Source organism: Rhinopithecus bieti, unplaced genomic scaffold (assembly GCF_001698545.2).
Source record: "Rhinopithecus bieti isolate Rb0 unplaced genomic scaffold, ASM169854v2 scaffold_11401, whole genome shotgun sequence".
NCBI lineage: Eukaryota > Metazoa > Chordata > Mammalia > Primates > Cercopithecidae > Rhinopithecus > Rhinopithecus bieti.
The window spans coordinates 116,024-132,966 of NW_016807151.1; the positions used below are offsets into that span (position 1 = coordinate 116,024).

Genomic DNA, 16,943 nt, shown 5'->3' on the forward strand with positions numbered 1-16,943 from the left:
TTACGCCATTCTCCTGCCTCAGCCTCCCGAGTAGCTGGGACTACAGGCGCCCGCCTCCTCGCCTGGCTAGTTTTTTTTGTATTTTTTAGTAGAGACGGGGTTTCACCATGTTAGCCCAGATGGTCGATCTCCTGACCTCATGATCCGCCCATCTCGGCCTCCCAAAGTGCTGGGATTACAGGCTTGAGCCACCGCGCCCGGCCTGGGCTCTTTTTTCTTAGTCCTTTGAAGTCCTTTTGTCTTGGGAAGCACATGGGAATCTCTCTAAATGCAATCCTTTCATACGGCTTTCTCAGTGATATCTTAGCTCTAAAGCTAATTGTATGTCAGAGATCCAAGTTAGAATGTGAACGTGTTCGTTGTATCTACCTCCCGCTTTCCCCACCTCCCCAGCCTAATAAGGGAGAAAACACCAGTCCCCGCCTTATCTGTGGTTTCACTTTTCGCAGTTTCAGTTACTCTTAATACCGTACAATAAGATATTTTCAGAGAGAGAGACCATTCACATAACTTATGTTACAGTATATTGCTATTATTTTCTGTTTTCGTTAGTTACTCTTAATTTCTGTGCCCAACTTATAAATTAAACTTGATCATGGGAATGTGTATATAGAAAAAAACGTAGTATATATAGAGTTTGCTACTCTCTGTGGTTTCAGGCATCCGCGGGGTCATGGAACATATCCGCTGAGGATAAAGGGGAACCACACCTTAGTGTGTAGGTTGTCAGATCATAGAGGTAGACGTAACAGCAGGGATTAACTTTTGTGAATGTTTTACAGTTGTTTCATTGTAAACAAAGATTTTAATAGTGTTTTTTTTTGTGGTAGCTGGAAGTATCAACCAGGAAGTAATAAGTATGAACAAGGAAATAAGACAGAGGAGCAGAATGTACTTTAGTGGGTATTACTTACATGGCTATGCCAGATCTTAATAACCTTCAATAATGTTAATGTTTAGAATTGTGGTGAGACTCAACTGCCGTGAGCTTGTGAAAGCACACAGTCTATGCTAGGCAATCTACTATTACTGTATTTGAACTTGGCTGCTCGCATTCTTTTTTTTTTTTTTTCTTTTACTTTTTTTCTTCTGGCTGCTTGCGTTCTTAAATCCAGAGCCAAAGGTGAGGTTGCAACCTTTAGACCTCACTGTACTTCTGTATCCTCTGAAGTTGAAATTGTCCAGCTGCCTTCTGTCTGATAAGGACACACCAGATGTCCTGTAGCCCCTAGAACTCAGAATGGTGCTGTATGTGACATTGTTGCTTGAAAGATTCATATCCCTGCTTTTAAAGATTGTGTCCTATTACCAAACCATAACTGCTAAATTTTATTTTAGTGAATATTTACTAGCCACTATTTTTTTTTTTTTGGAGATGGGGATACTGCTCTGTTGCCCATGCTGGAGTGCAGTGGCATGATCTTGGCTCACTGCAACCACAACCCCTGGGCTCAAGCAATCCTCCCACCTCAGCCCCCCGAGTACCTGGGGCTACAGTCACGCACCGCCACACCCAGCTACTTTTTTTGTATTTTTTGTAGAGATGGCGTTTCACTGTGTTGCCCAGGCTGGTCTCAAACTCCTGGGCTCAGGCAATTTGTCCACCTCTGTCTCCCAAAGTGCTGGGATTACAGGTGTGAGCCACTGTGCCCACCTACTGGCCTCAATATACTCTAAGACACAATTTTTTGTTTTTTGAGACACAGTCTTGCTCTGTTGCCCAGGCTAGAGTGCAGTGGCACAATACAGCTCACTGTAGCCTCAGCCTCCTGGGTTCAAGCAGCACGATACGATTCACCACAGCCTCAACCTCCTGGGCCCAAGCGATCCTCCTACCTCTGCCTCCCAAGTAGCTGGGAATATAGGCACGTGCTACCATGCCCGGCTAATTTATCTTTTATAGAGATAAGGGCACTGTGTTGCCCAGGCTGGTTTTGAACCCCTGGCCTCAAGCAGTCCCCTGGCCTTGGTCTCCCAAAGTGCTGAGATTATAGGTGTGAGCCACCATGCCCAGAGAGACATAGTTCTTAATTCATTATCTTTTAAATTAAAAGAAAATCAGAAATAGCAGTCACAGCTTGTTTTGTAAGGGATAGCTGATGGTTTTGACCATTTTCCTTTTTTCATGTTTTGCTGTCTGATTTGTGGTCGCCTGTCCCCATTGGTCATCATGGCGATTTAACAGACAGTTTATCTTCCTAAAAGGAAGTTATGGAGGACCCCTTTTCAGGGAGTCAGCCATTTTTTTTTTTTTTTTTTTTAGACGGAGTCTCACTCTGTCGCCCAGGCTAGAGTGCAGTGGCGCGATCTCGGCTCACTGCAAGCTCCGCCTCCCGGGTTCACGCCATTCTCCTGCCTCAGCCTCCCGAGTAGCTGGGACTATAGGCGCCCGCCACCATGCCTGGCTAATTTTTTTGTATTTTTAGTAGAGAGCGGGTTTCACCGTGTTGGCCAGGATGGTCTCTATCTCCTGACCTCATGATCTGCCCACCTCGGCCTCCCAAACTGCTGGGATTACAAGTGTGAGCCACCACGCCCAGCCCAGCCACATTTTTTGATAGACCAGTGTTAGGCTGCTGCCAGTGAGACTAGAGGGCCAATGGGGAGCACACCTCAGGTGAACGAGCTAAATTAGAAGTGATTTTGATTGCTCGACACTCTGTGCTTGAAGGTGGAACTTTGCAAGGCTTCATCTCTGACGTACTACAGAAGAGAGCGCCGGTTCTTGCCCTGAGTCTGCTTCTGGCAGTTGGGTCCCTTGTCGGGTATAGTCGTGAGTATTCCTTTGCAATTACGAATTCCTTTGCTTCTCTAATCTGGTAGGAATAAGGCATTTGTCTGGAATCAGTGACCAGTGCTAGGGAGAGCCTGGAGACCAGCTTCAAGGCCTGATATGCCACCTTTGCATTGTCCTGTGAATGCCTGGGAAACCTGTCATCACATCGTTTTATTTGTCTTGGGAGGAAACTGACATCTCTTTTGCTTTGTTAATTTGCTTAAAAGCTTGCTTGGGAGTGTATATGCTTTGTTTGGGGGAGGCTCCAGAGACATGGCATTATAGCCAATAAAACAATAAAAAGGGAACAGGTTTCAAAAGCGGAAAGATGGTAATTAGTAGGTTTGGTATATGTCCCTTAAGATGCTGCTGAGACAGGAGTAGAGCTTTTCTTTAGCTTTTAGAAGTCTCGTTAGCTTGAGCACCAGCAAGAGGCAGACGTTACAAATCAGAGTTGAAAGAGGCAGAGAGAGTTGTGTCTCTTTGTTGTCTCTGGGAGTGATTTGTGAGGTCGCGGAGATTCAGATCTTTGCGTACTGTTGGCAGAGGCACGTGGGGTCTGCTTTTTAAGTTACTGTGGTTTGTCTGTGTCTTCCCTCACAGGTTCTCCGAACGATAAGGCCATCAATGCCCTTCTGATGACTGTTACAGGTGCGGCCCACGGCTCTGCTCCACCGTGCTTCTGCTACTCTGTCAATTCAGAGGAAAAGGGAAACTGTTTTCTCCCTCAATTTGAGTAGTACTGAAACCTTAATTACAGAGAAATCAAATTTTAGAAGGAAAGATGTCTCCTTTTCCAGATTCTTTTTCTCTGCTCTTTCTTATATCACCTCCTCTGTCCTATTGTGACAGAAGCAGTCCCTATTGACAGAAATTTTCTTAAGATGTTTTTTTTTTTTGAATGAGTCTCGGCTCCTGTCACCCAGCTGGAGTGCAGTGGCGCGATCTTCGGCTCTACTGCAAGCTCGCCTCCCGGGTTCATGCCATTCTCCTGCCTCAGCTACCGAGTAGCTGGGACCACAGCACCCGCCACCACGCCCAGCTTCATTTTTTGGTATTTTTAGTAGAGTGGCGGATTTCACGTGTTAGCAGATGTCCGATCTCCTGACCCTCGTTGATGCCCGGCCTCAGCCTCCACAAAGTGCTGGGATTACATGCGTGAGCCACCGCACCTGGCAGATTTTCTAAGATTTTTGATTACTGTCCCAGCTTCTGCTCTTATTTCTAGAAGTGACTTAGAAAGATGCCACGTGGGAGACCAATTCACGAGCTTTCAAAAAAATCCACAATAGCTCTTGTCTCCTCCTGTGTTGGAGTCGGTCAGCATTTTGTCACTTGAGCACTAGATAGAATAGTTGGGTGCATTTAGGGACTATGTTATAGAAAAATTACTTATTTTATTTATTATTTATTTATTGAGACAGAATCTTGCTTTGTTGCCCAGGCTGGAGTGTAGTGGCACAGTCTCAGCTCACTACAACCTCCACCTCCTGGGTTCAAGCGATTCTCCTGTCTCAGCCTCCTGAGTAGCTGGTAATATAGGCATGCACCACCATGCGCGGCTAATTTTTGTATTTTTAGTAGAGACAGAGTTTTACCATGTTGCCCAGGCTGGTCTCAAACTCCTGACCTCAGGTGATCCACCCGCCTTAGCCTCCCAAAATGCTGGGATTACAGGCATGAGCCACCATCCCCAGCCAGAAAAATTACTTATTTTAAACTTATTTTATTTTTATTTTTGAGAAGGAGTCTTGCTCTTGTCACCCAGACGGGAATGCAGTGGTGCGATCTCAGCTAACTGCAACCTCCACCTCCCGGATTCAAGTGATTCTTCTGCCTCAGCCTCCTGAGTAGCTGGGATTACAGGCGCCTGCCACCACGCCCCAGCTAATTTTTGTATTTTTAGTAGAGACAGTGTTTCACCATGTTGCCCAGGCTGGTCTCGAACTCCTGACTTCAGGTTATCTGCCCACCTCAGCCCCTCAAAGTGCTGAGATTACAGGCATGAGCCACTGTGCCCAGCCAGAAAAGTTACTTATTTTAAACTTTAGATCGTGCTTGGCAGAGTGAGCTGCTCATTCTGCTTGGAGTACATGGAACTGATTCCAGCAGTGAGAACAGATTCACCTGGGCCATCCCATGCCTGATTCATGGGCAGCCTCACTGAGAGCAGTGGCAGATAGCGTCACCTGCTCCATTTCAGTGGCTTTTTCCTCTTTGCTCTTTTTTTTTTTTCAGTATTCCTGGTTGAATTTGTGTAGTGGAAAGATCATATAATGCAACTCTACCATAATAGAATTTATTTGACAAGCTAGTGCAATTGTTATGAATGAATGTAAACTTCACAGGATTAGAAAGGCTATGTGTTTCACTATATTTTTGTATCTTTGGGTTCTACAAAATATACTAGAGTGTCACATAATTCAAGAAGAGATTTCAGGAACATGGATGTTAACTATTAATAGTTTGAAAATGATACTATCTGGGGGTTTCCTTTTTTTTCCACATCTGTCTAACATATTAAGAAAACTATTGGGATTTTTTTTGCCTTATGCAGTTGATTGCTAGTGGTTGTGAATTGTGTTTTAATAAGAACCTGTTCTATTTGTGACTTCAGGATTTTTTATTGGTGGACCTTCTAATATGATTAGTTCTGCTATTTCCGCGGACTTGGGTCGCCAGGAGCTCATCCAAGGGAGCAGTGAGGCCTTGGCCACTGTCACAGGAATTGTTGATGGTTCGGGGAGCATTGGAGCTGCCGTGGGCCAGGTGAGAGAACAGGCTGGAATTCTAATGTCTACCCTCAAAGGCGCCTGAACGTGAACCTGCCCTCTGGGCCTCAGTAGGTGGCATTCTTGTGCTGTAGAACGCTGTTCCGAGAGCCCAAGGACTTCCGTCTCCTCTCAGGACCAGCTGTTGCCTCCTAATGTAGAAGAACTCTACATTTTTTTTAGTTCCTTTTTTCTGCTTATACTTCTAGATTCTTCCTGTCTGCAAATAAGCTAAGACCTCATAAGACAGACAGATCCTTCTGCCCCAGCCCACCACCCCCCTCTTTCTTTCCAGGCTGAACTTGGTGTTCCATGGCCAGGGGCACTTCTTGTTATCCCCACCTGGCATGTGGACCCCGCCCCCCATTGCTGTCTCCTGTCTCCCTCTCCCAGACACTCTACTGCATACACGTTCCTTCCTGGGCCCCACCAGACATGGCCATGGACTCTGCAGCTGCTTCTGAATCACCTGCTCTGCTTCCTGTGTGTCCAAAACTCTCTGACTGTATCTCAAAGAGTGGCCCATAAGTGTCTGGTATCAGAATCATCTGGGGCACTCATTAAAGTACAGAACACCAAGCGTACTACAGACTCGCGGAGTCAGAACCTACAGATCTGTATTTTCAACAAGACTTCTTGGTGATTCTTCCGCACTCGGATGTTTGAGATCCCTACACTAAGATCGGCCTACTATACTTAGAACTATTTACATTGACCTTTTTTTTTTTGGCATAAATTCAGGCTTTCTCTGGGACAGATATTTCTTTTCTGGCACAGTAATGAGTCATGCCTCTTCCAGGATATACCACTACAGATTGTAGAGTACTAATTTCGCTAAAAGATGGATTTGAGAGTCATCTGTATGGATAAAAATAGTTGAACCTGTGGAAGTGAATGAACCATTTAATGGGGAAAGAGAATGTTGGCTGAGCCTCAGGGAATGCCCAGTGGTCAAAGAAAGCGGAAGGCAGCAGAGTAAGCTGTAGTCAAGGGAACTGTGTTTGAGAAGGCGTTAGTAAGGTCATGGATGTAGAGAGGTCAGGAGAAGGAGAACTGAAGGATTTGTCCCTTAGGCTCTTAGTTTTGACATCTAGGAGGTCATTAATAGCCTTGACGATTATTGTTACTTGGTTGGTGGGGGTGAATTGCTGATGTCTGATTGCTAGTGGTTAATGAGAGACAAGTATTGAGGTAAAATAAGCCATGTTAATACTTTGACTACCTAGCTGTATTTTAATAGTCTATATGCGCTTGTTAATGTCTGTCCCTCCCACTGTACCACGAGCTTCCTGAGTGCGGCATTTTGTTGTATGTTCTTCTGCCACCTTAGTGCCGAGAACAGTGCCTGGCACACGGTAGACATTACTTGTGGAATGAATGCTTGATATACTTAGCATATTTGATTATAAGACTAAAGGGCAAAAAAACCCCAAAGAAACAAAAACCTTAGCAAAGACTTGAAAACTGTGCTTACCCGATCGTGCTCTGGGGTGGGAATTGAAAAACGCTCCAGCTGTCCATTCAGATGTTTTCCTCTTTGGGGTAGAAAGTGGCTGCATTGGGCATCCTTTTCTGACATTATATTATTTTAAGTTATCCTTCGTTTCGAATGTTTTCTTCACTAACTAAATGGGTGGATGATGAGTATTTCAGAGTTTGCTTTGATTTAGATTGCCTCACCTGCCAGTATCCAGATCCCTCACTGTGAACTTGGGTCCTAGACTGACCTTCATGGTCGGGGAAGCACATCCAGAGTGAATCACTGTTAGCTTTACTCATTCCTCTTCCATGTTGAGTTTTGAATGATTTCCCATTGCCTAAGGGGTGAAGTCCCAAACTCTGTGACTTAGCGTTAAACTCTATGTGTCCTGTCCTTAGCCAGTGTACTAATTTACCCTGAATAACTTTGTTGCCCCCATCTTTCCCTGACTTCCCAAGTAAAGAATTGTTTCTCCTTCAGGTTGCCATAGCAGTTGATGCGGTCCTCTAGTAGGCACCTGTCACGGTGTAAAGGGGTACACCGTGACAGGTGCTGTGCTTGTTTCCTTCGTCTTTGCATACCCAATGCTTAGTGCTTTTTTTGACACATACTAGGGATTCAGTAAGATTAAACTGCAGTATCTGCCCAAGAGAAATGAGAACGAATGTCCACATGAAAACTTGTACATGAGGCTGGGTGTGGTGGCTCATGCCGGTAAACCCAGCACTTTGGGAGGCCAAGGCAGGAGGATTGCTTGAGGCTAGGAGTTCAAGACCAGCCCAGGCAACATAGTGAGACCCTCATCTCTACAAAAAATAAAAAGTGAGCTGGGCATGGTGGTGTGTGCCTGTCCCAACTACCTAGGAGGCTGAGATGGGAGGATTGCTTGAGCCTGGGAAGTCAAGGCTGCAGTGAGCCATGATCACACCACTCTCCACTCTAGCCTGGGTGACAGAGCCAGACCCTGTCTCTCTCTCTCTCTCTTTTTTTTTTTTGGGACAGCGTCTGACTCTGTCGCCCAGGCTGGAGTGCAGTGGCAGGATCTTGGCTCACTGCAACCTCTGCCTTCTGGGACTCAAGCTATCATCCCACCTCAGCCTCCCAAATAGATTGGACTGCAGGTGCGCACCACCACGCCCAGCTAATTTTTGTATTTTTTTTTTTGTAGAGATGGGGTTTCACCACGTTGCCCAGACTGGTCTCAAACTCCCGGGCTGAAGTGATCCTCCTGCCTCGGCCTCTCAAAGTGCTAGGATTACAGGCATCAGTCACCTTGCCAGGCCAAGACCCTGTCTTAAAAAAAAGAAAAAGATAAAGTTGCAGTCAGAGTTTGGAGCACCCCTGTGCTTCCTTTAGTGGATGATTAGACCTCTTTTTTGCTTCACATGATGTGAGCTAACATAAATCAATAGTCATTCTGCATTAACTTTTTTCACACGTACATTTCAGTAATAATGTGATCAAAGAATGTTATCCTTTTGTGCCTGTGGCCAAACTGATTTTTGACAAGGGTGCCAGGACCATTCAATGGAGAAAGGATGATCTCTCAATAAACAGTATTGGGAAAACTGGATATCCACATGAAAAGAATGAAGTTGGAGCTGAGGAGTGGGGGAGGAAAGAAAAAAAAAAGAATGAGGTTGGGCTCTTACCTTACCTCATATGCAGAAATTACCTCAAAATGAATTAAAGGCCTAACTTTAAGAACATAAAATTGTAAAACTCATAGAAGAAAACATAGGGACAAATCTTCATGACAAATATGTGCAAATGACCAATAAGCACATGAAGAGTCTCAATATCCTTAGTCATTAGGAAAATGCAAATCAAAAACACAGTGAGCTGTGACTTCATACTTACTATGATGGCTGTAATTGAAACCAGGAAAGGTGACTGGTGTTGGCGAGGATGTGCAGAAATTGAAGCCCTGTGTTGCTGGTGGGAATGCAAAATGATGCAGCTTCTGTGAAAAATACTTTGGTGCTTCTTCAAAAAAATTTAAATAGAATTACCATATGACCCAGCAATTCCACTCCTAGGTATTTCCCAAAAGATTGAAAACTGGGGGCCAGGCACCATGGCTTACGCCTGAAATCCCAGCACTTTGGGAGGCCGAGGTGGGCAGATCACTTGAGATCAGGAGTTCAAGACCAGCCTGGCCAACATGGTGAAACCCCATCTCTACTAAAAATACAAAAATTAACTGGATGTGGTGGCAGGTGCCTGTAATCCCAGCTACTTGGGAGGCTAAGGCAGGAGAATTGCTTGAACCTGGGAGGCGGAGGTTGCAGTGAGCCGAGATAGCACCACCGCACTCCAGCCTGGGTGACAGAGGAAGACTCTGTCTCAAACAAAGAAAAAAAAGAAAACTGGGACTCAGATATTTGTATGTCAACATTTATTGCGGTAGTAGCCAAAAGGTGGAAACAACTCGGGTCCATCAGCAGATGAATGGAGAAACAAAATGTGGTATATCCATACAATGGAATACTAATGAGCCATTAAAAAGAAATGAAGGGAGGTTACAGTGAGCTGTGATCATACCATTACACTACAGCCTGGGCAACAGAGAAAGACCCTGTCCCTTTTAATCCCAGCACTCTGGGAGGCCGAGGCAGTTGGATCACCTGAGATTAGGAGTTCGAGACCAGCCTGGTGGTGAAACCTCGTCTCTACTAAAAATACAAAAATTAGCCAGGCGTGGTGGCACCTCAGCTACTTGGGAGGCTGAGGCAGGACAATTCCTTGAACCTGGGAGGAGGAGGTTGCAGTGAGCTGAGATCGCACCACTGTACTTCAGCCTGGGTGACAGAGCAAAACTCCGTTTCAAAAAAAAAAAGGGAGGGAGCAGGCAGGTGCAGTGGCTCAGGTTTGTAATCCCAGCACTTTGGGAGGCTGAAGTGGGTGAATCACCTGAGGTCAGGAGTTCCAGACCAGCCTGGGCAACGTGGTAAAACCTCATCTCTACTAAAAATACAAAAATTAGCTGAGTATGCTGGCTCACGCCTGTAATCCCAGCTACTTGGGAGGCTGAGACAGGAGAATTGCTGGAACTTGGGAGACAGAGGTTGCAGCGAGCAGATATTGTCTGCTGCACTCCAGCCTAGGTGACAGAGTGAGACTCCATCTCCAAAAAAAAAGGAGTGAAGTTCCAATGTAGTCTACCCTGAAAGCATGATGCTAAACATTCCAAACATAAAAGGACAAATACTGTGATTCCATTTACATGAAATATCTAGCATAGGCCAATTCATGGAACCAGAAAGAAGAGGTTAGCAGGAGCTGGGGAGATGGGCAGTGAATTTCTTAATAGGAACAGAGTTTGTATTTGGATGATGAAAAAGTTTGGAAATAGATAGTGGTGATGGTTGTACAACATTATGAATGTAACTGATACCACTGGATTGTACACTTAAAAATGTTTAAAATGGGCCGGGTGCGGTGACTTACGCCTGTAATCCCAGCACTTTGGGAGCCCAAGGTGGGTGGATCACGAGGTCAGGAGATCGAGACCATCCTTGGCTAACACCTGTCTTTACTAAAATTACAAAAAATTAGCTGGGCGTGGTGGCAGGTGCCTGTAGTCCTAGCTACTTGGGAGGCTGAGGCAGGAGAACGACGTGAACCCAGGAGGCAGAGCTTGCAGTGAGCCGAAATTGCGCCACTGCACTCCAGCCTGGGCAAGAGAGGGAGACTCCATCTCAAAAAAGAAAAAAGAAAAAAAATGGCAAATTTTATGTAAGTTACATCTTACCATAATAAGAGAAAAAAAGAAAATGGGTTAAATCAGTGCAATTAGATCCTTTTCAGTAATTGAAAAAGTAAACGGATATGCTGTAGGATGCAAAGGTAGTACAGCAACACTGTGAGCAAACAGCATAATTGGAAAATGAGTGGCATACTTAAAGACAAACTCTTTTTGAGGCATCAATTATAGTACCTTTCATTGGAAGAAAGAATGATTAAGTGGGAGTAGCTTGTGGATGTTCATCTTCCTCTCTAAAGAGCAAAGTGAATAAAATAAACCTTCTGTGCTGGGTGCGGTGGCTCACGCCTGTAATCCCAGCACTTTGGGAGGCTGAGGCGGGCGGGTCATAAGGTCAGGAGATCGAGACCATCCTGGCTAACACAGTGAAACACCGTCTCTACTAAAAATACAAAAAATTAGCCTGGTGTGGTGGCAGGCGCCTGTAGTCCCAGCTACTCGGGAGACTGAGGCAGGAGAATGGCGTGAACCTGGGAGGCGGAGCTTGCAGTGAGCCGAGATTGCGCCACTGCCCTCCAGCCTGGGCGACAGAGCAAGACTCCGTCCCAAAAAATAGCCAATAAATAAATAAATAAATAAACCTTCTGAACTGACAACTTCTACTATACGGTTTTTCCATTTAGACTCTGCATGCTTAAATGGGCCATTAATCACAGCAGGCACATGTATGTGGAAGAGCTCTGTAAACTGCAAAACATACAAATCCTGTGTCCCCTTCTTATTTTCTAAAATAGCCATGTTTAATCTACTTTTTAGCTGCTTCCTTTTATAAATTTATAAAGGATTATATTGTAATTTTTTTTTTCTCCCTTTTAGTATTTAGTGTCTCTGATCCGGGACAAGCTAGGATGGATGTGGGTTTTCTACTTTTTCATTCTCATGGTAAGTAGGTGCCCCTTTAAAAAAAAAAAAAGTCATTTTTCTATTAATTAAGTTCAAAGCATTTACTTAAGTCACTTCTTCAGCAGAATTGCTGATTGCTTTTAAAGGCTCCTTTGTGAAAAGTAACATTTTATTAGTCTAAAAGACACCTTCTTCTTCTTCTTTCTTCTTGTTCTTTTTTCTTCTTTCTTCTTCTTCTTTTTTTTTTTGAGGCAGTCTCGCTCTGTTGCCCAGGCTAAAGTGTAGTGGCATGATCTCGGCTCACTGCAGCCTCTACCTCCTGGGTCAAGTGATTCTCCCACCTCAGCCTCCTGAATAGCTGGGATTACAGGTACCTGCCACCATGCCTAGCTAATTTTTGTATTTTTAGTAGAGATGGTGTTTCACCATATTGGCCAGGCTGGTCTTGAACTTCTGACAACCTCAGGTGATCCACCCAACTCGGCCTCCCAAAGTGCTGGGATTACAGGCATGAGCCACTGCGCCTGACCTTACATTCTTCTTTTAAGGAAGAAAAGGCTCTCAGTTTGCTCTTGACCTGAGTCTAATGAATATTGCCATTTATGATTTCAGAAAAACAAGAAGAGACTTACTTAAAGTATCACCAGCCCCTAATCAGTATACTCTTCTAGGCTACTCTCTATCTGCTGAATGTAATTTAGGAATTCTGAAGTAAATTACAATGTACACCAAGCAACGCTGAGTTAAAAGAGAAGCATTGCTGTAATTAACACTGTCATGTTTCCCAGTTCTAAAATGGGGATAGTTTCTTGAGGAAATACTTATGATGCCCTAGACATTCTTGGCTGGGATTCTCTGCTTTCTTGCAAATAGCCAATAAAGAATAAGTCGTTGTTTATTTATTTTATTTATTTTTTTGAGACAGGGTCTCATTCTGTCACCCAGGCTGGAGTGCAGTGGCACGATCACAGCTCACTACAGCCTTGACCTCCTGGGCTCAGGTGATCCCGGGCTCAGGTGGTCCTCCCACCTCAGCCTCCTGATTAGCTGGGACTCTAGGTGTGTGCCACCACGCCTTGGTAACTTTTTGAATTTTTCCTAGAGGGGGTTTCACCATGTTGCCCAGGCTGGTCTCAAACTCCTGAGGCTTCGTGCTTTTAAAATGTTGCTCTCTGTTATGAGCTGTGACATACTGAGGCACGTTATTGGTGGGACAGTGCTCAAGACAGGTCTACCTGAGAGTGTGGAAGGCACCACGGACGCATTCAGTATCCTGTCCTCAAATCCAGGGCACTGTGATTGAAGGCAGCCTCCACCACCCCTACTCCAGGCAGCGGTCCTCTTGCTGTGGTCAAGGATTCCCGGGATAGTCCAGCTCCAGGAATACCTTGGAGCTTTCATCTAACTCCCATCTAGCCTCCAAAGACTGGGCCATGTAACTTGTGTTCCCTTTCTGACACCCATGCTAAGTAGAGGGAAGTATCTTGTGATGAACTTTCTGATGTGATCATACTAGGAATTGTAGTAGAAAGGAAACTTTATTATAAGGATCATCGTTTTAATCTGAGCCTCTGGTCTCAGTTCTCTGCTCTGCCTATGGCAAATTATTTGTATGTGTTGTTCTTTTTTTGGCAACTGAAATGTGATGTTAAGTGTTTTGTAGTATTAGCCATACTTTTCAAAATCATTTTCTAATTCATTGACGATTAAACGTTACCTTTGTATGAAGTCAAAGTGAATGTAATTGTCCAAATCCATTGTTACGTTCAAAACATGACGCTCTAACAGAAGTAAATTGTTGTTGCATTTTTAATCCTATTTTCTCTTCACAGACAAGTTGTACAATTGTGTTTATCTCGCCATTAATAGTGAGGGAAATATTCTCTCTCGTGCGAAGGAGACGGGCTCACATACTGAGGGAGTGACTGGTGCCTGCGAGACAGACAGAACAACGTCAGCCACATCAGGACTGTTGGGGCTTTGAATCTGCCCTAATTTGGGTTTGTCTAGGAGCGCCAGCCTGACCTTGGATTGTCAGGCCTCTCTCAACACTGCCAGCCACCGGAGATGCTGACCAGCGGTGAAGGCTGCGCGCGTTTTCTACACTACAGGAATTCTTGTTGATGATTTTTGTTGTTTCATGAATGTGCCGAGTGACCTCTGACTCTGCCAGCATCTTTGTGTGGCCTGTTGAGGTTTAGCATTTTAACCTTAACTGTTGTTTTGGACTTGAACTTTCTCTAGCCCCAAAAATGGAGTGAGTGGGAGGCACAGCCACCCGTGGTTTGTGTTGGTGATGTGTTCCACAAATGGAAGAGATCATTGCATTTTGCTTTGGTAATGAGTTTATAGAGAGTGGCTCATCTTTGAAGCATCAAATCCCGACCAAATGCTCCAGCTGGACCGAGCTGCCAGCCTGCCTCGGACAAAGAATCCCTCTGTTCACTGTGGTGGGAAGGATCACGCTACATGCCCGTTGATTGGCTCAGTCACTCTGTGTCTGATCTAAAAGTCATTCAGCCCTAGAAGCATGAATAACTTCAAATGATTGTCAACTGCTCTCCTCCGTCTTCATTCAAATTAACTTTGACTCCTGGAAGTATTTAGTCTTCCTTTCAAGGACCATAAGGTACATCAGTTATCTCGAACACTCCGACGTGTAACTCGCAGCCGAAGCAACTCCACCCCAGATGTGTTGTCTGGGAACTTGAGGATCCTCTAGGAAGCTAATCTGCTTAGTCTATTTTTAGAGGATTGATCTCTGGCACAACCAGGTTCCTGGAGTTACCTCAGTTGAGGACTAGAATTAGAGAAAAGGGAAAGACCTTTTGTTCTAGTAAGTGTCAAGCACGGATGCTCTTTGACTTACGATGGGGTTACGTCCCAGTAAACCCATTGGAAGTCAAATGCATCTAATACCCCTGACCTACCAAATGCCACAGCTTAGCCTCACCCACCCTAAATGTACTCAGAACACTTAGAATTGCCCACAGTTGGGCAGAATCATCTAACACAAACTCTGTTTTATAATCAAGTATTGAATATATCATGTAATTTATTGAATACTGTACATTATGTCGAAATTGCAACCGTTTCGCACCATTGTAAAGTCCAAAAATCAGAAGCCGAGGACTGACTGTACATGACATTGAATCACATGAATGGATTACTGGGGCCTGAGAGGTGTCCGTTCTTTAGAAAAATGTAGAGTATATCTCTTCAGGGCTGTGAATTCCATACTAGTTATCAATATTTTAAGATCATTCTGTATATGTATATATTTTAAATTATACAAGCAAGCTAGGAGGAGAATGTGCAATTTTGAGGGACACCTAATTTGCATTGGGTTAGGGAATATTTTTCAACCTCTTGCTTTATACTCTGATATGGGGTGTGTTTATGAACTTGTTAATATTATTTAATCATGCAGATTTCCAATCAGTGTATTGCTCATTTACTGACAAAAAGGGAAAATACGAAACACAGAAAGGGGAAATAAACTGACTTTTATAATGAACCTCCGTTTCGGTATTTAAATGTATATACCATGAGTGCTGAGATTTAGAATGATCAGTGCCCTAATGTTTCCTGATACTGAGCGCTCCTGGGTGAGCCCACGCTAACCCACAGCATTGCTGGGTCACCTGCTCCTTCACCCGAGGTGCTGGGGTGGCTTCATTTCCATCTGTTCTGTGAAAACTTGCCCTTTCCTACTGTGGAAGACTGTGCTCCGTTTGGATGAATTGCCCGGTTGTAAGTTAAGGGCCGTCTGTTTTCTCATTGAACCTCTTGACTGGCGTTTGGTTCAGTTTCCTTTCCAGCTGCACTGTGGGTGTGGTCTCATCTTTGTGTCCCCACGCCAGCCAGTGTTTTCTTCCCCAGTTGAACCTTAGATTGGTGACTGTTCCCTGACGTTTCTATGGCCCCCGAGCTGTACTGAAATAAAACCATTTTTTGATTTTTTTGGGGACAAGAGTCTCGCTCTGTCACCCAGGCTGGAGTGCAGTGCCACGATCATGGCTCACTGCAGCCTCGACCTCCTGGAGTCAAAAGTGATCCTCCTGCCTCAGCTCCCAAGGAGCTGGGACTAGCCTCCCAAGTAGCTTACCATGCGCCACCATGCCTGGGTAATTATTTTAGTCTTTTATTTTCTGTAGAGATGAAGTCTCACTGTTACCGGGCTGGTCTCGAACTCCTGGGCTGAAGCCATCCTCCCACCTTGGCCTCCCCAAGTGCTGGGATAACAGGCATGAGCCACTGGGCCCTGCCTAAAATGAAATTACAAATAAATGCTCAGCACTGGACAACATGAAATAAGGATATATTCCCTTGTTCTAGTTTTGCCAATCTGCACAGGATTTAACTTTTTTTTTTTTTGAGATGGAGTCTCACTCTGTTGACCAGGCTGGAGTGCACTGGTGCAATCTCGGCTCACTGCAACCTCCACCTCCCGGGTTCAAGGGATTCTCCTGCCTCAGCCTCCCAAGTAGCTGGGACTACAGGCACACGCCATGCCCGGCTAAGTTTTGTATCTTTAGTAGAGATGGGGCTTTGCCATGTTGGTCAGGCTGGTCTCTAACTCCTCAAGTGATCCACCTGCCTTGGCCTCCCAAATTGCTGGGATTACAGGCGTGAGCCACTGCGCCCAGCCAGGATTTAACTTTAATGAACATCTAAGAGTTTGCTTTATTTTCTTAATATCTTCTCCCTCGAAAAGGGAAGAGAAAGCCATAGTGAAAGCTAATTTGAAAATGCATCCTTTCCTCACAGCCAGATCGCCGATGCTCACTAGGTTGAAATCAAATGCTGCGGTCTGCCTTTTCTTTTCAGAAGGTGTTTTTTTTTTCTTACAGTTTCAAAGGAGGAAATGTCTCTCGCCACTCCTGCTATTCCATCCTTTCCTGGTTCTGAGGAACCAGAGTGCCACAGGCAGCATGCCTGCAGCAGTATTGGAGGAGCTGCTGTGCCTCATGATGTTCCGTGGGACGGAGAATGTGCAATGCTCTCAGCCCTTTGCGCCCCTTCCCTTTTCCCTCCCCCTGCTCTCTTTTTTTTTTCTTTTTTGAGCCAGGATCTTGCTCTGTCACCCAGGCTGGAGCGCAGTGGCGCGATCATAGCTCACTGCAGCGTCAACCTCCTGGGCTCAAGCAATTCTCCCACCTTAGCCCCACTCCGAGTAGCTAGGGCTACAGGTGCTCACCACCACACTCAGCTAATTTAACAAATTTTTTTTGTAGAGAAGGGATTTCGCTGTGTTTCCCAGGCTGGTGTCTAACACCTGGGCTCAACTGATCTGCCCACCTCGGC

General features: G+C 45.0%; 1 protein-coding gene across 5 annotated transcripts in view; it reads left to right on the forward strand.

Annotated features, from left to right (window-relative positions):
• The window catches only part of SLC37A3 (solute carrier family 37 member 3), a 68,398-nt gene extending 53,245 nt beyond the window's left edge, over positions 1 to 15,153 (forward strand). For 3 of the 5 annotated variants that reach the window (XM_017880356.1, XM_017880359.1, XM_017880358.1), the window contains exons 11-15: positions 2,672 to 2,773; positions 3,380 to 3,427; positions 5,394 to 5,545; positions 11,610 to 11,675; positions 13,469 to 15,153. In XM_017880356.1, the coding sequence (XP_017735845.1) occupies positions 2,672 to 2,773; positions 3,380 to 3,427; positions 5,394 to 5,545; positions 11,610 to 11,675; positions 13,469 to 13,561 (461 nt within the window). In that variant the 3' untranslated portion in view covers positions 13,562 to 15,153. The remainder of the gene's footprint in view (positions 1 to 2,671; positions 2,774 to 3,379; positions 3,428 to 5,393; positions 5,546 to 11,609; positions 11,676 to 13,468) is intronic. The other 2 variants (XM_017880360.1, XM_017880361.1) reach the window with 2 other exon arrangements.
• The last annotated feature ends 1,790 nt before the right edge of the window (positions 15,154 to 16,943 follow it).